Below are 27,548 nucleotides of genomic sequence, written 5' to 3' on the forward strand. Positions count from 1 at the left end.
TCTAAGAAATTGCAATCTTAGCTCGGTAGGAAATGGAAATCTGTTCTACATTATTAATACTCGGCGATGTTTTCTGTAATTCAGATGGGGCTGATTCATGGTTTGTATCCCATGGAACTACTCGGGCAGCTGTTTAATGCCTTCTCCCACGAGGTGGCAGTCGAAGGCTGTGCAGTCCTGTCTGCCAAGTGAGCATTTTTCCTGAGGTTTATGTAGTTCAGTAGCTGAATCCTCCTTACTGCCATCAAGTTCGTTGGTTTTTTTTAGTTGCAAAAGGTAATTTCCCAGATATTCAGATTTTTGTCCAGTGAATTTTATTCAAGAATTTCCTGCCTTGTCTGTAAACTAGCTTTTGGGGAAGCTGCTGTCTGCTTGAGGTTGTTTAAATGTCAGATTGTGTTATCTGACTTGCTGCTTACTTGATAATGATAGAGAAATACTGAAGGAGGCAGAGCGTCTGCGTTCCGTTCATCAGCTGGCAGGAGATGGAGTTTCATCCCGCTCCATTTCATACAGCAATTTTTTTTTAATGCAAAGATCCAGCCGCGGCGGACTGCAGACACCAGTGTACCTTGTGCTGTGATGCAGTGATAAACTGCTCAGCGTTGTATATTGGCACCCGATGTCCTGTGCTGAACACGAACCAATTTCAAAGTATTCCAGCCTGGAAAGCTTTGCACTTAGGACAATTACAACTAATGCCGTGAATAACTAAAGCAAAGTTCAGTAGAGAAAATGTGTTGCTGGCTGGCAGCTTTGTTTGCAGAACTCTTTCCTTCTGTCTTACAGAAAAATTTCCTGGATTATTGTTGTTGTTAAACGTCATTTTCCCTTTTCCTGAAAGAGCTGTAACAGCCTAGGGCCACAGACCGACAGCCACTCCCCAGACAAGGTGGTCAGTTTGAGGAGCGTGATCACCGTGCCGTTTGGTACCATTTCACCAGGATGTCAGATGATATTAATTAATGCAAAGGGATAACACTGATCATCTAAAAGCTTCCAGCCCAAGTGCTGTCTCCCCCAGCTCCATACTGACTCCTCCTGACTCAGTAGGTAACAGGGCTGTTGCCTTTCCTTTCTCACAAAGGAGAACCCGAGCGCCTGGGGCAGGGAGTAGCAGGACCCATTCCCACCTTGGTCCGTGGTTGGAGCACTTCTCACTTCTTTGTGTTGCAGTAGTCCAGCCTGTAGAGGACTGGCGTTGAGCTAGCTGCCATGGGAATGCAGCAGGAGAGGAGCAGCTCTGCTTTCCGAAGAGCCTGGGAGGAGATGAACACGGGCAGATGGGACACACGCAGTCACTGTATGATGGGAAGTGTTCCTAGAGCATCAGCTGCCATACGTGTAACCTCAAACCATTGTAAACATCACATCAAAGTGTGAGTTTTGAGGAAGGATAAAGGGTACTTGTTGTTTTGATTAGCAAGTGACAAAGATCATAAGGCTCTTAATCTCTCGGATCACCACCTGAATGTGTTGAGCACAGCAAAGCTGTTGCAAATAGAGAATTTCATCTTTGGCTTGTTAACCTGCTAATCTTACTGTAAAGAGATGGTTGAAATTCAGGCCTTTAAACTTCCATGAGCTGAAAATTCACAGTCCAGACTGAAACACAATGACAGTTCACAACAGCCAGGACTAGCATGAGGGAGAAAAGCAGAGGCCTGAAAATGGGGAATACTCAGGCGAGCCTTTTCAAGCCAGCTGTGAAACGCTTTTAAGAATGTGATCTTGAAATCTCGTTATCCTTTTGTCCTCGGCTTATTAAATGACTCAGCATTGTCTGGCTGTCTCTCCCCTCATTCCCTGCTCCAACATTTTCAGTCTGACATGTCATCCTCCTCTCCTGCCTGTTGCATGGTCTTGTTAAATTATGGTCAGACAACTTTTTTTCATGGCATCTTCTCTAACGAGTATTTTCAGTTGCTGTGGGCTGATGCACAGACCAAGTTAGCGCAGGGATGAATACAGGGGAGAACAGAAACCTGTTGCTTGGTTGTGAGTGCAGGAAGGTGTCTTTTCTGACTGTTCCCATGTAACTGTCAATGCCTGATCTGCTGCTGCATACATGCTTCATTACCCAGCTGAATAAATTGTATTTTGGGAACTGCTGTCAGCATTGTTTCCTGCAAAGCTTGCTCTTGCTGCTCTTCCCTCCCCCGGCTTATGGATAGTTTCTTAGCTAATGGCAAGTTTCCAGCTTGTAGGATTGCATTGCTGGGATGCTGTACTTTTCCAATTGTTTCCAGGGGAACTGTATCAGTTCTTATGGCTTTTGCCAGGCTTTTTTCTCCCTTTTTTCATTATACCTATATATATTACATATCTGTATGATAAGGATTTTTGAATTTACTGCAGTGTTTAGAACAGTGATCTTGTGCTCTTGAGAGAAGTGACTTCAGTCGTTAGAGTCTGAATGACTGCATGGCCATCCTTGTGCCGAATGAGTTTGCCTGCAGGAAGCCAAAGCTGTGCCGGCTCCTCCTGCCTGCGTTATCCCGAGCTGGAGGAACCAAAAGTCTTGTCCTGACTTCTGCGAACATGGTGACTGTGGCTTCCAGTAATTATGGTTAGTGAGTATAGCGTAGAGTTGCTCCCAGAGTAGAAAGAGGATTTGAACTGAGAAGAGAGAGGAGTTGGGGGGCAGTGGAGAGGCTCCTGCCCGCTCCACGATCTCGCCTGTAACACCAGCATCAGGCATGGCCCCAGTTCTTGTCCAGCAGTGCTGCGTTTGGAGGGACCAGACACCTCTAGTTACTGTCTGCCAAGCAGCAGCCCTTCTTCCTGCGCTTGCATGGGAACGTGGGTGTGCTGGGGAAGGACCTGGTGGGGCTGGGGCAATCCCTCGTGGCCCCCTGCAGCTCAGGGCTGTGCGTATCCAGAGCTGTGGTGCACTGGCAGCAAGGCAAAACCCACCGACTGCTTTGACGAATGGGCAGCTGTGGCATTTAATGAAGATTTAGCTTCCAGATCTGCTCCAAGCTTTGACCCACGTAGGTGACTCTCTTGTAGGCAAATGCTTTCCCGGTGCTGCGTCACCCAAGTATGAAAATGTAAAACTTGGGGAAGTTTTAGGGGTTCTTGGCGTGCCCTCCCTGCTGCAGGTGGCTCCCTGCTCCCGCGGCGGTGGATGGTGTTTGTCACGAGTGCTTCAGGTTAGAAGTGCTTGAAAGAGTTTGGCACAGAAAGACAGGAGAGCGGTGTTGTGATGAGATTATCAGAAGCCTCTGTGTTTTGTGGAGAAATTCATCATAATCTTGTTACGTGTGCACCAGTTAACAGGGGTCATTATTGCCCTTTGCCTGGGAGGGGTTTCTCTCCACAGCACGATCTTATTTTCTCTAGCACAGGTTCTCCTACAGACAGAGACCCTTGTATTCCTGCCTTACCAGCTTGTGGATCCAGGCTTCCTTTTGCCCTGTTTCGAATCTCCCCTTCTATCAGTATTTTACTGCTGCTGCTATTGGCGTGAGATGCTGATGAGCAATTTGGGATCAACGTTTGTGTGGCAGTGTCCTTAAAAGAGTTAACAGTGAAAACTGGTGTTTTCTTGAAAACTGAAGGAATTAAATGGAAGCCAGAGTAATCGCTCAGTTCCCAGCTCGTTTCTAGCTAATGCACGAACCAAAAGCTTGTAGCTGCCTGGTGGCAGCAGGACACGCTCGTCTGTGTCTCCAGGAACTATAAACTTCTGCAGTGTTTTTGCAGACTCTCACGTACGCATCTCCAACAATTTATATTCTGCTGCTTGTTCTTGCAACCAAAACTCTGAGAAAACATCTCTCAGAGAAAGCTTAGCGCAAGGAAATGCAATGCACGGGGCCGCTTCTTTAAAGATCTGCATGGACCATGTGATGTTTGCTGGAGTTAATAGGATGCCGTAGATACTGCACTTCATTAAGCAGTGTGTTTCTTGAAATAATTAAAAACTCTGTAGATTGTTTACAGACTGCTTTTGCTGTTTGTTCCCTTCAGCTTGCTGTGATCTGCAATTTTTCTGCTTTGGAGAGCAGTGTATTGCTCTCCCTCTGCCATTTAGCCCAGCCTTGCTTTGTGGCTGCATCAGATCTTGCTGTCTCCTTTCAGTGAATTTGTTCTCTTTCCTCCTTCCCTCCCATTTAGCATGCTCCAGTAGCCTAAAATTCAGCTTGTAAGCAAAGTAAAGCTTCGCCCAGATTTGTAAAACCTGTCTTTACCTCCTGATGCCAGCACCACCACCCCCAAAAAAAGGAAACAAAAAATCCCCCTTGTCAATTAGAGCAAAAACGCGGCTGACTTGCCAGCAGGTGCGGTGTCTGTGTTTGCATTGGAGATGTTTACAGCACAGCCACCTTCCTTCGTCGCCAGAAAAAGGCTGGAGCTGCTTACTCAGAGAAATCGGCGGAGTCCCTGTGCAGTGGCTCTGCTGATTTGTATCAGAACAGTCATTTACCTCAGACTTGTAAAATGGCTTTGGGTGAGCTCCAAGCTTTGGGGAATTGTGTAAATGGAAACCAAAAGTTGGTAATCAATAAAGGCTGCAGCCTGAGCTGTGCTGTTCTGACTTGCAAAATGTGCTGGAGATTAAGTCAGTGTTACAGGTTAGGCATGCAAAATCGCTAATGACGCTTTTAAAATATTCCTATTTTTCTATAAATTCTGGAAGCACAGAGAAAAAGGTCTGGGAGAATGAAGGGATAAGAGACGAAACATTTATTCTCTCGCTGTAATCTTGCTGGGTCCATACACTTGGCCTCCTTTACACAAAGCTGTAGCTGAACACTGGAGGAAGGGAAACCCTGCAGCAGCCTCGCTGTGCTCCTGCAAACCTGCCGCTTTGACCCTGCCACAGAGCCCTCCGCAGGGCTTCCGATGGGCACAACACACCTTGTCTTCAGCAGCTGGTGCTGAGCTGCTCTCCACGGATTTATCTAACCTTTTTTTGATCTGTTTGGAAAATCTGCCTTGTCCTCTGCTGCATCCTGTGGCAATGAGTTCGGTCTTTTTTGTGCTGCATGCAGAAGTACTTCGGCTGCTCGAAGCGCGACCTCATGGTCCTCACGCCTACCAGGAGCGTTCCTGAACAAGCACGATGTGGCTTTCTGCATACGTGCTGTTGTATGAGCTGAATTCCTCTCCAGGCACAGACAGGTCTCACCTTTCATCCTCTTGCTCCCTGATGCAGGTATGTAGCTCCTGCACTCCTGCCCTGTCAATGAGAACTGCTGAGTCCTGAAATTCTGCAGCACGAGATGCAAGTTCTGCTGATTCAGAGCTGCTGCAGTGAACTGGCCACCTGACTTAGCCACGGCATTACTTGCTTTACACCTTTCAGGATTTTTTTTTACTACTGCTCTGAACTTAACTTGCAGTATATTTTACAAATGCATTCTTCCCGTAGGTGGCTTATTACTTCTGGATGCTGTGCTAATAGCAGCTATTCTGCTTGTGTCAGAAGCTGCAGGAAGTGCTTATTGTTCCCTTAATGTGCCATTACCTGGGTAGCCCATATGCACAGCATAAAGGGGAGCAAAAGAGAACTTCTCGTCTGCAAAATTAGGAGTTGCATAGCTTTCACGCATCAAATGGCATTTTTTTTGTTCGTGAAACAGCAAATTCTTGGGAGGCAATCATCTCTCTGAATTTTAGGCACTTCCAGTGTTGGCATATCCATCACAGCTAGTGTTTCTGTCTGGATAATCAATGGGAAGAAATGAGCTCCTCTGCAATGCATTCACATGATCTGTGCTGGAGGCTCTTTCTGAAGGTGATGAATTGCACCCTGGAAGTGCAGCTCGGTGAGTCTGGCCAGCTCGGATGTAGACATCTCCATCGTAGCCAGCTCCCAGAGGATGATTCATCTCCTCTAGAAGTCCGCAGCGCCGGCGTCTCCAGCACGGATGATCCTTCACACTCTCCTTATACTCTGGAAACCTGGGCAGGACACTCAGGAGAGTTCAGGGCATGGTTTACCGGGTTGAATGCACCCAGTTTTAGGTGAGAAGACTTTGTTATATCTGCCCCATCGAGGTGTAAGGTACCCCCATGGAAGTACCTCCAGGTAATCAGAGCAACCCCCATTACGTGGTGTGAGTTTATCTGCTTAGCCATGGAGGTCAGCGTGCGTTTGGCTGCCAGCCATGAGCTAGCTAAAATCAGTGCTAAGCACACGATCGTGAAGAGATGGATAAAAGCTTGCGGGGGGGGGACGATTTCAGAATGATCCACCCTCTGGGATTCGTTGGGTTTTTGTCATAGTGCAGCAAAGTCAGTAATCTTTCTAATAAATTACTGGATCAGATGAAAAACCTGTTCAGCCCATTTCTTTATAGGTGAAAGTGGTCTGTAGTGGAGAAGCCAGGAAAAGAATCCAAGGGAAAATTAACTGTATTCCTTGATAGGTCTTTATCCCTCTCCTGGCTAATTACTCTTTGAACCGATCTAGATCTCTGATATTCTGTTAACCTGTGGCAGTGACAGACCTACAAAAGAACATTTCATTTCAGACACTCGTTCTTGTACTGTGAGGCAGTGTTAATAACCATTCCCCATTAACCAGCCTGAAGAGTCCAATCTAATTAGTCTTCCCCGAGATGGAGGCCACTGCACCAGGATGGAGAGCAGTCTTAGCGCTGTGCAATCTCTGCCTCTGCTGGGGCACTACCGAATTTCTCTCAAGTTCCTCCATAGTGAGTGCGTGTGCAGAGAGTTCAGTTCGTGTATTTTCATGTGAATAATTCTGAAATCTCATGGGTTTAATGAAGTCTAGTGGTGACAAGATCTCTGTTTTAACTGGATGCTTTTCCGTATCAAGGGACTTGCGTTTCTCCGGTGCGCGGAGGTCAGTGCTTTCATTTCTTAACTCTTTCCAAGGTGGTTTTTCTTTGTAAGACACCAGCAGTCCAGCCGGTTTCTAGTATGATGGGTTTCATATTGATGAAGACAGCAGATTGCAGAAATATGACCGTGAATATAATGACAGGAAGGAGGGTCTGAGGAATGTGCCAGTGCAGGATTTCTGTTCTTGAGATCTTAATCTGAACAAGAGGTGTTTTTTTTTTCCTTACGAATGCAGTAAGAGATGAAATGGAGCAAATAATATACTAAACAGTTATACCTTTTTAACAGAACGTGTTCAGTGCTAAAGAGTTTATAAAGAGGCTGCAGGGAGAACATAATGTGTGCATTTGTGTGTCACATGTTCATAGGAAAGTTCTCCCAAAGCAGAAGACAACATTAGTCATGGTAGATGGAGCTAAAATTATATTTGTCTATATGAAAAAGAATAATATCTCAACTCTGGAGTTCACAGAGACAGGAAGGCAGAGCATCTGTTTTTATTTTAACCTACTCTGCCTTTTTTTTTTCTTTCAGGTCATATCTGACTCCAGTACGGGATGAGGAAGCAGAATCACTGAGAAAGGCACGATCCAGACAGGCTCGACAGACTCGCAGGTCTACACAGGTAAATAATGGAAACCATCATGTTCAAGTGAAGGATGAAGAGAGCCAGTGTGCAAAGAAGCAAGATTTCTTTCGCTAGTATACTGCTACTTATTACAAGGGGCTTGTCTGCCCTGCCGGTGTTGGAGAGATTCTGGTAAAAGTTCACACAAGCAGTTATTACCAAATAATCCTCTAAGCATACACAGAGTTCTCATTTCTGCAGTATAGCGGCCTTTTCGTTTGTAGCTTGATCATGTATATTTGGGTTGCTTTGACTCATTTATTGCATAGATACACTGAGAAATGTGTTAAAGGCAACACGATGCTTTTCTTGGTGTTAGCATAAAGGCGAAGCCCGGAAGCATTCGCCTGGCCAGGCAGAAGCCTGCTGGGCATCTTAAACTTAGTACCTGAGCTGGAAGACTTGAAATCCAACTGCACAAATTAAAAAATTCTCACTCTTACTTTCTCTCTAGGGTGTGACACTGACAGACCTTCAGGAGGCAGAGCGAACCTTCAGCCGGTCTCGGGCAGAACGGCAAGCTCAGGAGCAGCAAAGTGAGAAAGCTGAGAGCACTGAGCCTGCTGAGGACAGCAGTGAGAGGCAGGAAACCCGGTCACGGTGGAGCAGAAATACAGATGATGAGGTGATCCTCCTGGCCTTACATCTCATTGTTAGAGTTGATGAAACCATTTAGGATAGCTGACACAAGGAGAAATTCGTGTGGGGTTCTCTGTTTATTTTAAGGCGGGGCAGACTTGCTGGAAAGAAGTAATACTGACGATTATCCCTGCCTCAGAAATCTGCATGAGGGGTGTGGATATGGAGGTGTTAGAAGTTACCTGTTCCTTTGCTCTCCACTGAGAATTTTACTCTTCTGTCTTGCCAGAAAATAGAACTGTGTAGATCATAGAAAGTGAAATGTGAAGGCTAATGATAAAAATGTTGCCTGGATCCATCCTTACTGTGCAGACTGAACTGAAGCTTTGTGTTCACATCATGCCACAGATGTTGTGCATATAATGGAAGGCTAGAGAGACCAGTTTTCTCTGGTAATGGGAAGGTGCTCTCATGTTGTAGCTGTACAATGCTATTAGCATTTGTCCCCGTCTGATGGAATGAATTATACCTGATCTGGTGGATAGAGGTGATCACTTCCAGCAGCAGTGAAGAAAAAATTTTAAGATTTCTTAATAAGATTCTCTATAAGAATCTTATTAATAAGAATCTCTCTAAGATTACTCAGTTACCCGAAGTCCCAAATCCTTTTCATTCTACTAACTTTTTGTCCTGTTTGTTTACAGACTGTCTATCGGCGATTAAGGTGCCCAGCACAACCAGACAAACCTACAACACCTGTATCTCCTTCTACGTCAGCACCTCTCCTTTATACAAGTTCTTATCTAACTCGAACAAATAAGTATCTAGATCTTGACTCTGTGAATCCGGCAGACTTCAGAGGTGCAGCCACAGTGATGGAGAAAAATGGTACGTACCCAGCAGAATGAAGGAGATTCAAAGCTCAGAGTTTTTCATGGGTTTTAGAACTTTGAGTGTATACAGAGAATAAGTTTACTTGTTGTTCTGAGGGGAGAGATATGGGGAGCTGCTATCTCATCAAATAAATATTATTTGTTTAAATTGAAATCTTAATGTAAGATACAACCTATTGCTTGTAAAAGAGAGGGATAGAGGTCTTCCATTTTGGATAAGTAACTGGGTAACATGAATCCATGTAGTGTTTAGATCTTAGAGCTTGCGGGGAGCAATTCTACCACTACGGTTTGTCCTGAGAACAGAAGTAAGCTGTGATGATCTGGAAAGAGCTGACAGCTCGGATATTCTCTCTATTCTCTGATAAAGAAAGGTGTGTGAGTAGCCAGATGTAGTAGGGCACTGGGATTCCATTTCATTTTAATCACTTCTTTGTAATATAACACGAGTCAAAATTACCTTGATGAGCTTGAAAAGAACCCCAGTGCCTTAGCAAAAACACAAATGTAAATCACTGAAACCAAAGCAGTCTTTCTTTGCTTGGCTAGAGTGCGAAGATCCAGATTTAGACGACAGATCTTCAAACAAACAGTCAATCCGAGAGAGGAGGCGGCCGAAAGAGAGGCGAAGAGGCACCGGCATCATTTTCTCAACAAAAGATGTGAGTTTGAGTTCCTCAGAGAAGTAAAACTCATTCTGTAATATTCAGGGTGAATTTCCTTCCAGTTCCGAGCTTCAGATTTTTTCCAGGTCAGTTCATTTCCCATTAGTCCTTCCCTCTCCAACTCTGTTTCAGACTGGCACTTCCAAAGGAATCACATCACTCTTTGGCCCATGTAAAATCCAAGCAGCAGGCTCTGAGAGGCCTGCTCTTGATCACAAATCAGCGTGATCCTTGCAGAATTGTGAAAGAGCCCATGTGGGAGAAGACAGATTAGAAGTCTGGTTTCTTTGGAAGAAGGAGGTCTTGAGCTACTGGAAGGATTTTCAAATTCCTCTGAGTCCAAATTTGGCTCCACTTTAGGCCCCCTAAAAGGATGACAGTGAAGAATAAAACCTGTGTCTGGATCCCCTGCCCAGCACCAGAAAATACACACAGCATATAATGCAGAAGAGCTGGCTGTGTCATGGTCATTTCTTTTTGTCCTGTTTCAAAGAGATTTCTTCAGTCTGAGGGAGGAAAGGCAGCCCTCCAAACCTTGGTTAGAGAAGGAAAGGGAGTAAGGTAGGGAAATAGATCACCTTTTTCAGCAGGACAATAAATATTATGAAAACATGATTAAGTCTGCAACAATTCCAGTCCAGCTCTGGACGTGTAAGCTCCCTCATACACCTCGGGGTGGAAGCTTCTTGCACAATACTATGAAAAACCAATGGTCTTCCCAATGGCAGACATACATAATGTTGAGTATTTGGAGTTGCGAGTTGACAGGACCCTGCTGGAACATCAGAAAATCCATTCAAAGACTGGTTACAAACACCCCTTTTGACTATTTTCAGATGGTTCTGGCATTTTTGCACATGTGCCAAATGTAATCCTTTTTTTCTGCTTATTGTTTTCTTTGTTGAATGCTTTGCAGCTTGCCCAGTTATCTACAGGCTTGTTGGAGCAATGTTACTAGCTTCAGAGCAGAAGAAAAATCACTTCTCAGAGTTTTAGTTCATTTCTCTGTTATCTCTATATGAAACCACAGATACAGCCTCCAAAATGTCTTGAATTCAATACTGAGTCAGATGTGATGCCATGGTAGTTTACCGTTGCTCTCATCTCCTAGAGCCTGCCATGGTGCTGTTAGGACGAGGGTTAGAGTCAGCATAAGTGCAAGCTGTCTGGGGTGGCTAGTCTTCCCTTCTGGAGTCTATGAGAAGGGGAGGACGTTATTTGAAATCAATATTTTGTCGACATTTCAGATATGTAGTCATCTCAAGCGTCACAACATTTGTTCCCCAAGTAAATTAGGTGTATTACTCCCTCTCCTACCAAGTCTTCAGGAGCATTCAAATCACAGTAGCAGTCTCAAGAGAGTAATGCTTTCTCCACTACTAAGATCTCCTAAATGGCCATTAGTTTACCAAACATTATCTGCTAATCAGCCAAAAGCAGCTAGGCAGGCAGTTATTTCAATAGAATTGTTCACAGCTTTAGCATCAATTCATAAGCAATACATTATGTTGCTGTGACAAAAAAAAATAAATTGCTGTTTTCAAGGCTGCCTAACTATATTGTTTGCTTTTCATCTTAGGATGATGATGAAGTTGATGGAAATGAGGAAGTGAAGGAAACTCGGGTAAGTGAAAACGTATTTCTAAATAGACGGTGCTTCGCTCCTGAGTTTTGGTGGCAATAAGTCCTCTGTGGCTGTACTTCTGTTCACACCGGAGGTTCAGGCTCTGTTCAGCAGCTGAGCACGAACTGGGAGGTGGCTGAGTGGCAGTTTCCTTACTGATTTCTCTTCTGAAAGATGCCGAATATCTACAGACTGGCTTAAGTTCAAAAGTGTGCTGTCTGTAAGCTGCATAGGCGGTTCTTAAACCCAAAGGGACTGGAGCAGAATCAAGGGTGCGTGCATTGTGGAGAGCGCTGTCGAAGCAGCAGTGTCCAGGGAGCAAGGCTGTCAGGTGTCCTGGGGGAGGCGCGTGCCTGCAGCTCAGAATCATCCTGACACTGTTAGTTTGGGCAGTATGTTTTGTGTTTCCAAAATCTGTGCCCTTGTCTCCTCATGGATTTGTTTCCTTGTGGGAAATTGTCTTGCCAAGCAACGCATCAGAGATTGTTCTTTGTTCCTCTGTTCGTGCAATAGTCTCTCTGTCGTCCTTCGAGGCCCTTTCTTTCCTTTCATAATAATTGTTGAGTCCTTCCAAATTGACTTGGTTTCTTTTGTTTCTGTCTGTCTTTGTGTAGAACACATTTAAGCCTGACAACATGACTTCCTCTGACAATGTTAAAGCTAAATAAATTTCCAAACTTAAAGCATGCTGTGCAAGACCTGGGAAAAATAGTAAATTTGAGGTTGTGTAGGGGTGAGCCTGCTTGTTGTCACATTTAATCTTTGACAGAAAACAGTGAACTTAGAATAGCTTTCTCACGTGCTTTGCAATTCAGTAGTGACTGAAAGATCATTTTATTGAAAAGTTAACTGGTTGTTGTCTGAAAGTTTTCAATAACACTCCTTGGGGTACACTTTTGTTTTTCTTAGTGCTGCACTTGGTCAAAATGGGGCAGAGTCCTGGGGCCAGAGACGCGCGTGGTGCTCGGATGGCTCTTAGCATGTACTTATCTTTCAGTGCCAGCCTTTGCTTTCCCAAAGCTTACATTGCAAATGTGAAGCTGGGGACATTCCTTCCCACAGCGTGTGCTAGACAGGGAGCACCACCTGCTTCAAGAAGCCTAGTTCTTCCCACAAAAGTTTCTGTTCATACTGGCACACAGTTTTGTTGGATTTTTCCACTTAAATGGCTGAATCGTTCATGTAGCTTATCATCCTTAAAACTGTTTTGAAATTTCGGTCATCTCGCCGTGAGACTGAAAGAGGTATAGTTTATAATGGTTAAGTAATGATAGTAGGGACACCTTATTTTCAGGAGTTGTGTTTTGGACTTGCTAGGAGTGTCTTGTTCTTCTGGGAAATTGTCCCAGATAAGCTAAATTAAGACAAAAGAGTATGCGAAGCTGCAGATTTGGAGGCATCTTAGAGTCTGACCCTGATGAAAACTCTGAACACAGTCTGCATGATTCTTGTAAGCGGGTAAATTGCACTTCCAAACAATTCACCATACGCTCCTGCCCAGAAGTTCAGGGTCACCCAGTCTCCTACAGTCAGTGATGTTGTCTTTCCCCAGACTAATAGCAAGGAATTCTTTTGTCTGGTACTTCCCACAATTTTCTTGTGCGTTCCCATCTAATAGCATGGCAAGTTTCTGTCGGTTCCCTGCTGCTTTGTGGCAGCAGTCCCCCTTTTCTTCTTAGGCACCTTGCACATGTTAGATCCTGGCTTAGACTCTCCTTCCACTGGCGCCCATCCTCCCAGCCCTCTTGTTTTTATCCAGTTTCCAGTTTATTTTCTTTCCTGCTTGTCTCCAGCATCATGGTGTCTTGATCACTCTTCCCCAGTTTATTTTATGTGCAAATCGAAGAGATTGCTGTGCTGCTAACTGCCAGGCAGGTTGGCAGGAGTCACTGAGCAGCTACTTGTTTCAGTTCTAGCACCAAGCAGCAAGGACAATTAATAATCATTAATTTATCAATAGTAACTTGCCATTCTGGACAGGTAGGTGCAACCAGCAGAGTTGTGAACTTGAATTCACTAAAATGTCCTATTTTAGTTGCAGACCCCCAAAGATTCCCTGGAGTTTGAGCAGATTTTTTTCCCTCCCGTGTTTATATCTTGGCTGATATTAGAAAGATTTTCATGGGAGCCAAGGAAGGCCCTACTTGAATTCCCTCCTCCAAAATATGCAGTGATGGAGTTCAGCAAAAGAAAGGTAGATTGCAGTTTTTGAAAAAGGAGAAAATACATGTTGTTCTAATTCTCAGAAGTGGATGAATTATTTTGGCCGAAACTTATGAATACCAGCGTGGGAAACCAGCCCAGACGCTTTGGCTGAGTTTTAGGCAACTGAGAGCAGTCTCGTAATAGGATGTGTCAGGCAACCTTCATATGTTTTGCTACCAGCCCCGCCTTTCTCCTTGTGATGTAGACTGCTTGAATACATTGTGGAAAGTTGGAAGAGTAGACAAAGTTTTATTGTGGAATAAATGTTCAAGGGCACAAGGGCTTCAGCTGGAAAAAGCCTCTGGGGAAGCAGTTTTAGGAGTTTTTTTGCATAGTTCCATTGGGAAGAATATGTAAAGGAAAGAGCCTTTGTTCATTTTGGGCAGACCTGAGCTCAAACCAGAGACGAGAAAAGAGTTTGGCCTCAGCCTAGTCTCCATTTCTCAGAAAGTAAAAAAAATAAGAAATATTTGCAGGAGTCTCAAGGATCACACGAGCAGTACCAGGCTGAGCAGTGGGGATGGGCTTGCATTAGGGAACCTTTGCTGCTCACAATAAACCAGTGACTGAAATATTATTGAGGATTCAGTCATGGTGAGGCTAATGAGTATGAAGACCGTATGATCAGTCCAGGTGCAAATCTAGTTTGGGATGCAGCATTTGAAGGGCGATGATGAAGACTAAAGAGAACGGTCCAGTGTTACATTTTGGAGAGGGTTTTCCCTATCCCTGGCTCTTTTGTCTTTGACTTATACCTGACTTCCGCCATTGCTACTACATAGCAGAAGAAATTGGGACCAATCTGGAAGAAAAGTGGATTTTGAATGATTTATCATCCATAACAGAAGTAGAAAAGTGCTTGTAATCATTTAAAGCATTTTATCTCCTTGCATTTCTCTTCCGTGGCATAACGAATGTGCCTCACCCATGTGTCATATGGTTTGTCAAGGGAAAGCTTTAAATACAGCAGAATGCACCAAGTGTCATGTTGGTAAAGTAACAACTCTCTGGGCAATAAAAGTGACAAAGAAAACATCTGTTTTCATGAACTTCCCCTGGGACAGTCTGTATAGCACAATATAAAACCCAGACACATTAATGGGATTAACTTTTATGCAGAAATAATGCTGAAGCATACGATTATGGATTATGGTCGCAGTAAGTGTATTAAAGAAGCTCCATTCTTGTCTTCCTGAACTTTGATTTACAAAACATCAGTATTTTAAATTCTGCAAAAAACCACTCAAGCCCACTTTGTTTTGTAAATATTACGGTTTTTGCCTAATTGTATTATTAACACGAAATCACCAGATGCAACTGGATGCTAATAAAAACTAATCTCTCTCAGAAGGAATGAATTTCTAAGCTTGATTTTATGAATTCTAAGGGAAGACCAATGAACCGAAAAGTTCTTTATGCAAACTAAATGTCCTGATGTTATAGCTGTTTCCAAGTGTGACTCGGGAGTCTTGATATTGGTATATTTCTTACCTATATTTTTGCTTTTAGTGGCGTTTTATCTTCCATGGAGACTTGCAGTTTAGCTTTTGTAACTGTGCTGTTTATCTCATCCATCTTTTAAAAAGATAAACAACCAAAAGATCAAAAGCCATTTCAGTTCATGTTTTCTTACTTGCCTGTTACAGCCAGACTGCATCTGTCAGGAGCCCTAGGAGTCCCAGCTATGGATTCCACTAGTTTATTGTCCTCTTCTCCCACTTTGCGCAGTGCGAGGCGTAGCGCTGTGCAGGCTGTTGACATGCTTGCGGACTTTCTTTTTAAGCTAAGGAAGGATCCGAGCCCTCCGCTTTCTGGACTCGGATTGCCTAATATGGTAAGGTATGTCCTCGGGCTGCACTGTTTTGCCGATACACCAGGGAAAGTTGCCTAGGAAAACAGAACAAAATAGGTGAACTTCTTGCTAGCTGATAAGCAGGGAAAATCATTTAATCTAGATAGCATTATAGGATACTGCTCATCGTCTGCCTTACTGCTCCTAGCCCCAGGTCACTTTTGGGGAATAAGGATGCAAGAATTTTCCCCTGGTTTTACCCTTGAATATTTACTTATAGCATAGATGCAGTGTGACGTGGGAGGGAAGCCATCTGGCCCATGTCCAAGGTAACGTAGGTGGTAGCTGTGCGTCACTTGCATGGCTATAGTTAAATGATAGAGAACTTAATTATGTGGAAAGCAAGGCTATGAGAGTTGGGTCTGTTTAGTCCTGTTTATAAACAAAATGCTCTAATGGGTTGTGTGTGCTGCAGCGAGAGGAGATCTTTAATATGAGTGCAGCTAGCAATATCAAGATGAGTTTAAAATAGCAGAAAATTGCTGCAAGAGCATGAGTTAGTGTTTTGCTGTAGAGCTTTAAGTGTGGAGAAGAACATTTGTATTGTATTTGGAGTACCCTGGCTTCCTTGGGAGGTAGAGGGGGAAGACACTATAGAACTGAAGATTCATTCTGCAAATATTTCTACAAAAAATTCTTCACATCTGCACAGACGATTTGCCTCATGAGTTCTCCAGCCTAATATGCCTCTGTTGTTTTTACTTAACCTTAATGTTTTGAGAAGGTTATTGGACTTGCTGTCTGCTGTCCCTTTCGGTACAGCATTTAAGTCATCAGCATGGCTGTCCAGTTCCTATTTACAGCTCTGGGAAAACACATTGTTTATGCTTAAAGCCAAGCAGGCCAAGTCGGCTACGTAGACTACAGGGTTACAGCTAAGTATGTTCAGGTTAATTCCTGCAATTCACTGAGTTGCTGAATTAGGAAGGTGTAATGTGAAGCAGCGGCCATGATGGAGTTGAGTAACACAAAACCAGCTAATAGGCGAGTCGCGGGTCCTGGTAAGATGAAGCAAAATAGCAAGTCCTCCAGGAATGATTTACAAGGTCATAGAGCCATAACTATGTAAGGTAACTTTATGCTTTAACTTCTTCTTTAGGAAATTACTCTCACAATTTCTATGTAGTCCGAGGTGCCAAATCTCTCTCAGTTGTCAGCAAGTGATTTCTCCTGAAGTTATGGAACTGAGCTTAGCAATGAATCGGATACCACCCCCCCGAATACCTTGGCTTTTGCTGGCATAGCTGGGAGGTCTGTGCACTTAGTTCAAATTATCCCGTTCCAGGCCAGGGTCCTGTTCCTTTGCCTACATGGGATTCATCTCACTGGTGTCCAGGGATCCTTTTTCTTCCCAGAAGGAGCTGGGAGCAGTGTGATGACACAGTGCATGGGGTGGCAGCGGGATCAGCAGCATGTGGATGCATCTCTCCACCTCCAGTTCCACGTGAATGTGGCGCAACCACTCCAGGAGACAGGACTGGTTGCATTCATTGTGGTTATTAGCCTTCCTCAGCTGGGTGAGGAACGGTATAATTCCCTGGAACGTATCCCAAAGACGAGGTAAACCCAACTCTTGTCTTATGGCTAGTTGTATTCTTACACTTTTTGACTTTCAAAGTTAACAGCATATGTTTGTGCTGATACACGTAATGGAGCATCATGCTAATTTTTGTTTGAAACTGTCAAGCTCTATCTCATCATGACACGCTCAAAATTATGGAAGGGAAAAAGATCTCTAACCGCTTAACTACTTGTAGCGGGTTCTCTGCGCCCTGGGAGCTGATGATCACATTTCATTTTCAGTCATCCAGCAGGCCACAGCGCAGGTGTCTCCCCTGCTGGAGCTGAAAACATTCTTCAGAAAAATCCAACCTGCAGGATTGAAGTTGTCGCATGCAGCAGCAGATGTCTGGATAGCCCTGTGGTGTGGGCAGGGTTGTCTGCCTTACGGAGTGGGTGAATTGTGCATGGGCAATAGGAAATGGCTTCAGCAGATGCAACATGAATGTGTTGCTCCCGGTGCTTCCTTTCTAGCCCTTCTCACCAGTCTGCTGGCCAATGCTTCCTTGGTGGCCATGTGGCAAAGTCCCTGTGAGGTTAATAGTCCTTGTTGCTTGCAAGGACCGTGCAGAATGACATAGCCTCATGTGTAAGCAGTATATGATTTGTCTCCCAGATATGTCCAGAAGGAGTGAAAAGCAGGAGCTGTATTGCCAGATGGCTAAAAAGGAATGAAGAATAATCTACATTTGTTTGGAAAACCGGAGTCAAATTCTCTGGCAATAAAATATCCTTTGGAAACTACCACTGTAGGAAAAATTGTGTGTTCCAGTGTGTTCCAGACTCAAGTGTGTTGTTTGTCACCCTTGTCTTTAAAAGGTCACTTTTTGTTCTGAGTTTATATCCTCCTACATGCTTTTGTTCAGAAAGAAGCCTCATATTTGGAAAGTCATTGTTTGGGGTTTGTTTTTTTTTTTACATTTAGACATGTAGTATCACTACCAGAAGTAACATGGTTTGGCAGGAGCTGCTTCATTATTTGGTATGTCAAGATGTAGAATCCTTAAGCTGTAAAACTCCTTCCTGGCAGGGATTTGCAACCAGCTTTGGTTTTTCACGCCTCAGTATGTTTTCTTTACTCATTATAGTAGGTACCCAGTACATAGCTAGTGCTGGGCACAGCTTTGTAATGGGCTTTTTTTCATTGCTCCTCGATCGCATCCTTGGGAGTGAACATAACCTTCTGCACCACAATCTGCTGCTGCTGTTGAAGGAAGGCCAGAAATAGGCTTGAAACATAGTTAGATAGCAATGTGTTGAAGTTATACATTTGTTTGGCCAGCAGCACTAGGATATTGCGTTGTGTCAGCCAGTTGCTTCCACAGACAAGCTAACACAAAGGTTTTACAGCCATGGAGTGGCTGGGGAGGGTGGGAAGTATGCAGAGTCTGATGAATTTCGATAAAGAGCAAAATGGATCTGTTAGTGCCTGAGTGCTCTGAGATTTTTATTTCTCTTGTCATATTTTGGAAAGTCCCATAGCTAGAAATGGCTGTGTTTACATCTGGTTCTTATATTCGTGTTCACTTTCTTCATTTCCCTGACACTGCCTGTTAATGTTTGCGAGTTTCTGCCGCATTCCTCCTCTGTAATTCAACATGTTTGTGCTTCCTCCCTGCTTTGTTAGAAAGCTGAATCAGGGAAGAGGTGACTTACCAATAAACACTTGCTGAGTGCAACTGTTGAGCGGCTTTTACTGGAAAATGTTATGTTCTAACACTACTTTATTCTTAACGGTAGTCAGTGGATGAAAACTTGATTTTTGGCATGAGCAGGGCTCTAAACTGGACTTCAGAGTGGACAATGGAAAGAAAACATCTCTCCAGATGTTATCATGCTGCTTTTTTGGAACAAAAGCATAATATTGACATTGGGAAAGAAGCCTGACTCTGAAAAGACAGAAGCAGCTTTTGGATGAACATGAAGCAAATTATCTGCAGATCTCAGCCCTCCCCCTGGCGTGCAGTCATAGCGAGGGTTGCGGCACGCAAGGATGGAGCGTTGGGGTTGCACCAGGCCTTTGGGTTCATAGCTGGTCACGCTTACAGCCTCAAATGGAACGGAATCTGTTTATTGTTCCTGATTATTGATTCCATTGTCGTCCATTTCTCTAACATCTTAGCATCATCCCTTCTGGAGATGCGGTTAACATAATGAAGTCCTTCTCCCTCTTCTGCAAACTTTTCTTTAAATTCAGTTCGCAGCTTCTGAAGTCAGGGAAGTCCCCGGAGCTGCAGGTGTACATCCTTCTTCTTGTCCTGTTCCAAATGCTGGATTTGAGTGTTCACCTTGTTCATTCTTCCAAAATCTCAATTCTCATCCACAGAACTGCTTGAATGCTTTCTCCTGCATGCATAGTTTGGCACTTATAGGTGCTAAAATGAAGTTTCTCTGCTGAGAATGGTGGTTTTTTTAAACTCTTTTCATCACTGCTTTTTATTTTCCATATTTGTAAGCAAACAAAAAAGTATGAAGTTTTATATTTAAAAAGTGCTATTCCCAGCCCACACTAAAATTATCTGCTTCTGCTCCTTCATGGTAACCCAGGTAAGCCTATTAGGCACAGCTTCCAGCCTTTTTGTGATAAATTTAGTGAGGGGAATAAAAAGTGGGGGAAAGTATGATGCTGTATGTGCAATTATAGCATGTCAGCTGATGTGTATGTTCGGGAGGGGAGGAAGATCCTTTCCTTCTGCCTCCTATCCGTGAGACATAATGCCAGATCTGCTCCTGGGAATCCTAGTCAGTGCGCTGCAGATGAAAGCCTGCTCCCTTGTACAGTTTGTATTCCATTTATGGCAAACTGCTGCAGTGCCTTTACATCACGTTTACAACAGAGCTCGTTGCCTGACCAATAATTTCTTTGCTACAGTCCTTCAGCCTTCTGTTGCCGAACATAACCGTCACTGCCTTTTTCAGTTCTAAGTAAACCCTGTGAAGCTATAATTGAACCTGTTAAAGCTTGCATATAATTTTACCGTGATTTATTTATGGGGTTTTAAAGTGGTTTTTATAGAGCATGTATTTTCAATCAAGTTTTCATGATCCAAAATAATAGTGGGCTGGGTATTACAGTGAATACAGCTGCTACAGCTTTGATCCTGAGCTGTCCCGCATAACAGCAGCGCGCATCAGCCCTCTGGATTCTTACAGTGTGTGCAAACTGGATTGCAGTTCACAGGTAATGGAGAGTTGGCTGTACAAGGAACAACATTTAGTATTACAACCTTTAAGGCAGGCTTTTCAGCACATCTCCTCGGATAGATAACAGTGCTGCTAATTTCAGACCAGCTCATTATGCACTGAAATGAGCAGCTTTGCTACAGAACCAGCAGAATTTCTTTTGCACTAAGGCGACGGGCACAATGAATAAAGATGTGAGAGCAGCAGTAACAAAACTCAGCCTTTTCTGTGCAGGTTAATTCTATTCCAAAAATTCTGGTAGTGATCTTGAGACTTTAACCACGAGATCCCATGCAGAGGGAGAAGTGACTGGTGTCCCCGTACCCGGGGTGTGTTGAGCACCGGTACTGTAACCTTTCGTCCAGCTCTGGCACTCTGGATGTTAAAACGGGATCCCTGACTTGTCAGAGCAAAGCTCGGGTTGATCACGGGCTTTTCCTTTGCAGATAACGATGCTCACATCCAAGCATTCGGACATCGTGGAAGGATAGTGCAAGGCATGCAAGACATTCTTCCAGGGAAAAAAAAATGTAATTGTAATGCTTAGTGTGTGGAAAGACATTATTTAGGGCTTAAATAATCAGAGATATAGGACATCCTGGGGTGGATGGAATCCCAGGATTTGTTAAACTGTGCCCACAGTATAACCGCTCCTTAGATTTGTTGTTCTTTTGAAGGGGAGGTTTTCTACACCATGGATTTCAGTTTTACATGCCAAACCAGTAACATAAAAGCAATTGGAAATCGAATCTTGAGTCTGTTCTCTGTAGCTCACATCAATAGTTCAATAGCTAATGGATATTTCGTGTTTAAGCTGAGTTTCTCTGCTTTTTTTACAGACTACTTTAGACCCAGAACAATTACTTTATGGGCATGTAGTGCCAGGATAGTTTATTTCACTCAGTCTCTCCAGAGAGGTGTCATGATAATAAATGTGGCTTTAGAATGGATTTAAGTATTGCATAAAATAAGAAATATAGATTTCAGTATTTCCCTGGACTTGGCCATGACTAAACATACAAGCAGCGTGCTCTGCTCCTGCAGGAGCAGAAATCAGAAGCGAGGGTTGTGAAGATTTGTGATTGAACAGCAAAGAACTGAAGTCCCCAGGAGGTGCCAGCAGTGTCTGAGGCTCAGTGCAGCCTGACTTTAGCAGGGAGTTCCTCTGCTTAAAGAAAAGTGAGCGAGATCATCCTCAAGGGCTGCGTTTGTCACTCCCAGGTGTGCCAACTTACCGATCCCTGCTGCTGAGGCCAACCAACAAGGCAGGCTCACCCACGTTGTTGAACCATCATACCCTCCAAATCGCTGTGGCCGTGGCCAGGGCTTTTGGGAACGGTCCCTGCCAGTGCCCAGCTTATGCATGGAGGAGTCTCGGTTGGTCCGGGACGAAACGATGCTAGAGACCTTTCTGACAGCTCGGTGGTCTGCGGGATTGTGCGCTGGTGCTCAAGGATGTTCCCTGGCTGTGTTTAATCTAGCAGATGTAGTCAAGGGGAAGGTACCCAGCCAGGAGGTACGCGGTGTGGAGAGCATCGTGGTGCAGCGTGGCCCCAGGTACGTCCTCAGCTCACCCCCTCCGTCAGCTGAGCCCTGGGTAGCTGGGGAAGGAGATGTGTTCTTCCATACGTGCCTGCTCGGGGGAGATAGGGAGGTTTGGCTACAAATGAAAGAAAAGTCAACTGAATGAGAAGTAATTCGGTGGCATACAAGAGAGCGTGGTGAACCTGATGTGGAAAATGACAGCTAGGACTTTGAGGAGATAGGCTTGGGATAATTTGTTCCAAAAAATACCAACCGCTCTCTCTCATCCTTCAAGTTTTATTAGAATTCTTGTCTCCCAAGAGGGCTTCTGTTTTCCTTCTCCCCTGCACTCCCGGAGAACATGCCGTGGGCTCGCATCACCTGGGAGCATCGTTCTGCAGCGCTGGCTGTAAATCCTAGCTTTGTTTCCCATTTCTGTCTGCTGCAGGTTGGAAAGTTACTGTGTTGCTTAAATTCGCATTATCAGTGTAATATTCTGTAGGTGAAAGTTTTCAACGCAGATAAAAAGGGTATTTGATTTTTTCCCCTCAAATACGTGGCTCAGAGCTGCATCCTCTTTCTGATATGTCATATTCTCACGTACAGGTTTCCCTCTCTGTTCACAAAAAACACATTCTGCTTGGGTGCAAACACAAGTGTCCTGACCGAAGGAAGGGCGAGGATGGCTACCTCAAAGGAAAAATGTCTGAAAAGTGCTCATAATCACCATTGCTCAGAGCAGAGAAGATTTTTGTGCTGCTTTACTCAAAGTTGAGACAAAACTTCAGAGTGATGTTGCCCATAAATACAGTTCAGCCTGAAGTTACGGCGTGCACAAAGTCTCGTGCTGGGGTTTGTGGCTGTGTAAATATTGCTCATTATTATTCCTGGTAGCTGTAGAAATACTCCGTCGCAAAATAAGCAGCGCCACGTCTACAGCAGAGCGCAGGCTGGTGTTGCATACTGAGGAATATTCTGACAGAAGCTGTCAGATCTAAACCGTGCCCTTGAATATCCGAGCCGTGGGGATGTGAGGACACACGAGCTGCAAAGGAAGATCAGGTTGCGGACTTGCACAGGGAAAAACTTGAAAGCGAGCTGCGTGAGGCAGCAGGGAAAAAACCCCGAAATCGGGCACCTTTGTTGAAACAACGCTGAAACCCAACGTGTTTTGCCATATTGCATCTCATTTGCTGTCTTTCTCCTGGCTAATCAGGATACTATTTCTCATGCTAGCCCTTCTCTTTAAAACGAGTTCTTGTCCACCAAGACGCGTTCTGTCAATCTGTGAGGCATCTGCACTGGATGACTAATTAACTTATAATTAGTAGGGAAGAGAAAGCTCAGGTTTTGTTTTGGTGTGAGGCTCAAGCTGTGAGTTCTGTACTTCAGCGCTGATTTTGGAGCTTTCCTGCCCCTCAGCAGGAACGTGGCTCCGGAGGGATGCGGCAATGGGTCGCGTAGGGCTGGAGGGGAAGCAAAAAACGGGCGAGATGGACTTGTTCAGCTCCACCTCGGTGACTAAGCTGGGCTCTGGCAGCCTTGTGATCGTGATTGAGACACGGGTGTGCTGCTCGCCACACGGGTTAGCCCAGTTTCAATTCCTCGTACTGTTTTGAAACCCCAGAAACCGAGACCAGTGCGAAAGGACAAGCCGTGTGTGCGAGGTCTATAAATGTGCGCTCAGTGCCCGAGTTACCTCCTTGCTGCTGCTCCGAGAGCTGCAGGCTGGGGGTGATGAGCGCAACAGATGGAGGCTTGAAAGATCAAGGTCCTGCCCCAGCCTCCTTGAGCAGCAGGGCGCCTGTCGCTGCCTTCTCGTGTGTCTGGACTTCATTTCCATACCTTCAAAAGGGAATGCAGAAATATTTCCAGGCAGAATTCGACCTCTCCAAACTTTTTTCCCTCCTGCAGCCAGTGAGTAACAAATCCCCTCCTTTCTCATGCTGAGGTATCAAGCAGAAGCCGGATCTCGAAGTGACTTTCCCCGAGACCAGCAGTCCCACAGCCACATTTCCTTCTCTAAGGTCACGCAGCGATGCTGCATCGCTTCTCCCGGGCAGTGCTGAGTGCAGGAGGCATTCACACAGCTGCTGGTCCAAGCACCATCCCCTAACTGTGGATGTCAGTGAAATTACACGATCGCCAAGCAGTGTGCAAAAACAGGGCAATGCTTCAGTCCAACAGAGAGATACGTGAACGTAGTAATAGTTTTTCAGTAGTTTTATGTAGCTATTCTTTTGCACTGATTATGAAATATTTTGTGATAAAGCGACCTGGAGCTGGAGCAGAACACACGCTGCAGATGGATTAACTCCTGGCACACTGTTTGGGCTGGGGCTGGTTTGGATGGGTGTAAGTAAGTCCAGATCAGACCAAATCCTGCCGCGTGGCACCGCTTCATCAACGCTGCCTGAGCAGAGCTAGTTCAGGTACTGAGCTGACCCCTTCAGGTACTGGGGCTGACGCCTTTCCAGTGAAGAAAACCGGAGGCTTTTGCAACTTGCTGGGCTCGACTCGTATTTAGCGTATGAGAGCTATTAAATCAGCTCACCCGCTGTGTGTCTGAGGGCGCACTTCCCGTGCGTTTTTCAACTGAACACGCTGTGTGCTCTGCTGGGACCTGAGAGCCATCCACTCGCCTTTCCAGCAAGCAGCCTTGCCTCTGGAGACGCTGCTCACGTTGCAGAGGGCAGCTGCCCAGGGAGGCAGCGTTACAGCAGAGCTCGCTGGAAGTTTGCTGAGAGGTGCCTGCCCTCCCCACCCTTCCTTTCCTCCAAGCTCCTCTCCCCTCCTCCTCGATCCCAAAAGCTCATTTGAACACATACATTACACAAGCGAAGTGTCGCCTTCTCGCAGCTCCAAACAGGCTTCTGAGCAAACAACAAAAATCCTGTTGTGCTGCATGAATGTGTACTCCCTTTAATGGTATGAACTGCTCCGTGTCCTTTGAAATATCTCCCTTTGTCACAGCCACAAAATGCATGCTGAGGCTGGCGGCTGGAATTTAAGCTTTGCAAAGTGCAGCCGCTTTGCCTCCGACCTCCAGCTCTCAGCCTGCCGGGCCTTGGGAGCTTAGAAGTTTTTACTTTTTGTCCTGTTTCTCTTCTTTTTTTTTTTTTTTCCCCTTTTTTCCCTACAAGTGGCAGCCCAGATCCCAAGCTGAAAGTGAATCGCTGCTGCTGGCCGCCCTCCAGCATTCCTGGCTGCACGAGTAAGGATCTGGAATGTCAGAGGCAGCGGGGAGGGAAGGGAGAAGCGTGCGCGTGGGTAAAGGCGCCCGGGAGGAGGAGGACGGAACAAAACACAACTTCATCTGGACTGCCCCTTTCCAAACCAGTGTTTGTTCCTGATTTATGCTTTCGCGTTTCGCTTAAAGCATGCAGCTCCGCGCAGTTACGGCAGAGAGCTCGCAGCAGCGCTCCGGAGTAAAACAGGTTTTTTTTGTTTTTTTTTTTTTTTCTTTTTTTTTTTTGCAAAAGCTTCGTGTCTAGATAAACTCAGCCTTTTCTCTGGCTCTTCTTCTTGAGCCGGGAGATTTTTCCTCCTCCCGTTTTGGGGGGAGAGCCTCCTGGTCGTGCGGCACAGACGCGAGGAAATGCCCTTTTGTGGAGATCGCGGGACGGGGCCCGGACGGTGAGGGTGGCACGGCGCCGGATCGCACCGCGTCCCTGACACTGCCTCTTCTGCCTGGACAAGAGACGTTGTGGAGCCTCAGCTCTCTCTGCAGCAGATTAATGCCTAAAATTATACACCCTAAACAGCAGGGTTTAATTACCAGAGCTGTGAATAGTTTAATTAGTTTGTTCTGACCTTGGAAGAAGGACCTGCCCAGCGCTGTAGAGCGACAGGAAAGCAAGACTTTTATTGCTTCTCAAAGCTACCCAGCCTGCGAGGCCATGTCGTCCCTGTACACCAGGAGTAAGGAATATACTCGAAGCAGGAAGGCTCAGTCAGATTCGCCCCCATCCTCTCCTTCCCCGATTGCAAAGACACTCAGAGTAAGCAGCCTTTTCCTTTCTGTATTGCAGGGAGACCCGCTCGGTGAGCGGAGTCGGCGGTGGTGGTTTGTTGTCTTGCCCTTGGAGACCTGTGTCTGGGGTTTGTTTTGGAAAGAGGATCGTTTAAATGAAACTTGGGAAGGTGCCTCTGTAGCAACAGGTTTTAAGAAAGCTGCAAATTCCTGGAGCCCTCGCGCTGCGATGATTTGCACTGCTGGCTGCAGGGGGTGGTGTGATGGCAGCTTCCCCCCTGCCCTGCTCGCCGTGGGCAGAAACATCCCTCTCCAGCAGCCTGGTGCTACAAGAAAATGTCTCAGATGAAAATGAGGCAAAACCTGAGCAGCTTGTTAAGCTGCGCTCTTCCCGTCAGTGCTTTTGATATTGCTGGCACAATGGGGTTTGCTCTCCAGTGGGGTTCTAAGCCTCGGGGCTGCTGTGAACTCTGGTAGCGTTTAAGAATTTCAGCAGCACAAAAAGAAAACCACCTGTTACGGAGGTGCCGGCAAGTTGAGAGAGTTGTCTTGTCCTCCCCGAACTGGGGTGGTGTCCTGATCTAAGGGGGTGTTTGAAGGTGGGAACACCTTGCGACAGCGTTGGTGTTAGCTCTCGGGCAGCTCCAAGTCCCTTTTGTCATAGGGGCAGCTCCCAGTCCCTGTCATTGTAGGGCAGCCTCTTTGCAGTCAAGCAGTGTTATCATGCCAGCATCGAAGCCTGGAGGAATTAGTTTTAAAAAGGCAGACTAATTTTAGATGCAAGCATTAAATTAAGCTGAGCGCTGGTGTTTGCTCACATCAGATGTGCGTTGTCTGCTCCTTTGTAGTGACAAGTCTCGGCCTGGGAAAGGCATAGCCCTGCATATGCAGAGGGGGTCGGCCCGCTGCCGTGGCCGTAGTGGAAGCTGCAGCCTCGGCGCCTTCCCTGCCGCCAGGAGCGGGGTCGGTGCTTCGGTCCCACCTGCAGCCAGGGCAGCTCTGGGGAGCTGGAGGTGATCCCTGCCCATCCCCTCCGCTCAGCTGGGTTCCTGCATCAGCTCGTACAGCTGTGCTCACCGTCCCCAGTGAATTGACACAGCATCGATAAGCAGCTTAATAGGAGGTGGGAAATAGGTTCTTAGGCACAGAATACAACTGAGAAACGTTTTAATGTCTCTCAGAAACCAAGTGTTTTTTAAAATCAGTCATGTTCTGCGTACACACTGACTCATTTTCCCCTCCTGATACATCTAGGCACATAAACGTGACAAACATCTCACACGAGCTGTGACTGCCGTATTCGCTTGCATGGCGCGTGCCTGATTGCGTTGATGCAAATAACGGGAGCTGCTCGTTGTCTCTGTCGATGGCAGTGACGGGATCGCAGGCTCGGGGAGGCCTCGGGTGCCGAGCAGTGGGAGCTCCCAGGTGCAGGGTGGCAAAGGGAGAGCCTGGCGAAGAGTTTTCCTTGGCCCCGTGTGATTCTGGTGAGCAAGGAAGCCTTGCTTATTCTTTCAGTGTTAATAATGCTGGACGTAGCACCGGAGCATCGCTGTGGGAGAAGCCATGCCGCAGGCACAGCGCCGTTGGCTCACAGGTCATTGTAGGAACCAGCCCTGGTGTGTCAGGGCTGGGGAAATGCCGATGCCTTGGAAAGGTTTACCTCAAACTAAAACGAAGAGTTTCACTCAGACAGTGTAATCTCCAAGCCAATGTAATTCTGCCATGAGCAAGAACAATAATTAAGTGCGTTTTTCCTATGGATTTGCCCCATGATTGTGCGTGTCCCCCTTTCACCCCTGTGCCCACAAGGCTGGCAGCCCTTGCAGCAGTGTGCCGCCAGCCTTACTGAAACAGGCAGGAGTGTGAGATCTCGGAGCTTTTTAGATTTCCGTCCAGCTGAGTCTGATACCCGCATACCTGTGGTCTAAACGTTCCCATCCGAGCAGGGGTGCCAGAACCGAGGAGCAGGCAGCGAGCCGTGCTCGTGGTACAGGCATGGAAACCTTGCGGAGAACCGGGCAGCCCAGGGGAGGTCTTACT

General features: G+C 45.7%; 1 protein-coding gene across 2 annotated transcripts in view; it reads left to right on the top strand.

Annotated features, from left to right (window-relative positions):
• The window catches only part of PPP1R12B (protein phosphatase 1 regulatory subunit 12B), a 117,021-nt gene that overhangs the window by 64,233 nt on the left and 25,240 nt on the right, over positions 1-27,548 (top strand). Inside the window, exons 15-19 of one of the 2 annotated variants that reach the window (XM_035561615.2) lie at positions 7,354-7,444; positions 7,902-8,072; positions 8,731-8,914; positions 9,469-9,581; positions 11,164-11,208. In XM_035561615.2, the coding sequence (XP_035417508.1) occupies positions 7,354-7,444; positions 7,902-8,072; positions 8,731-8,914; positions 9,469-9,581; positions 11,164-11,208 (604 nt within the window). Of the gene's footprint in view, positions 1-7,353; positions 7,445-7,901; positions 8,073-8,730; positions 8,915-9,468; positions 9,582-11,163; positions 11,209-25,073; positions 25,534-27,548 lie in introns of those variants that run through there. The other variant, XM_035561614.2, reaches the window with a different exon arrangement.

This window comes from Cygnus atratus, chromosome 24 (assembly GCF_013377495.2).
Source record: "Cygnus atratus isolate AKBS03 ecotype Queensland, Australia chromosome 24, CAtr_DNAZoo_HiC_assembly, whole genome shotgun sequence".
NCBI classification, from domain to species: Eukaryota; Metazoa; Chordata; class Aves; order Anseriformes; family Anatidae; genus Cygnus; species Cygnus atratus.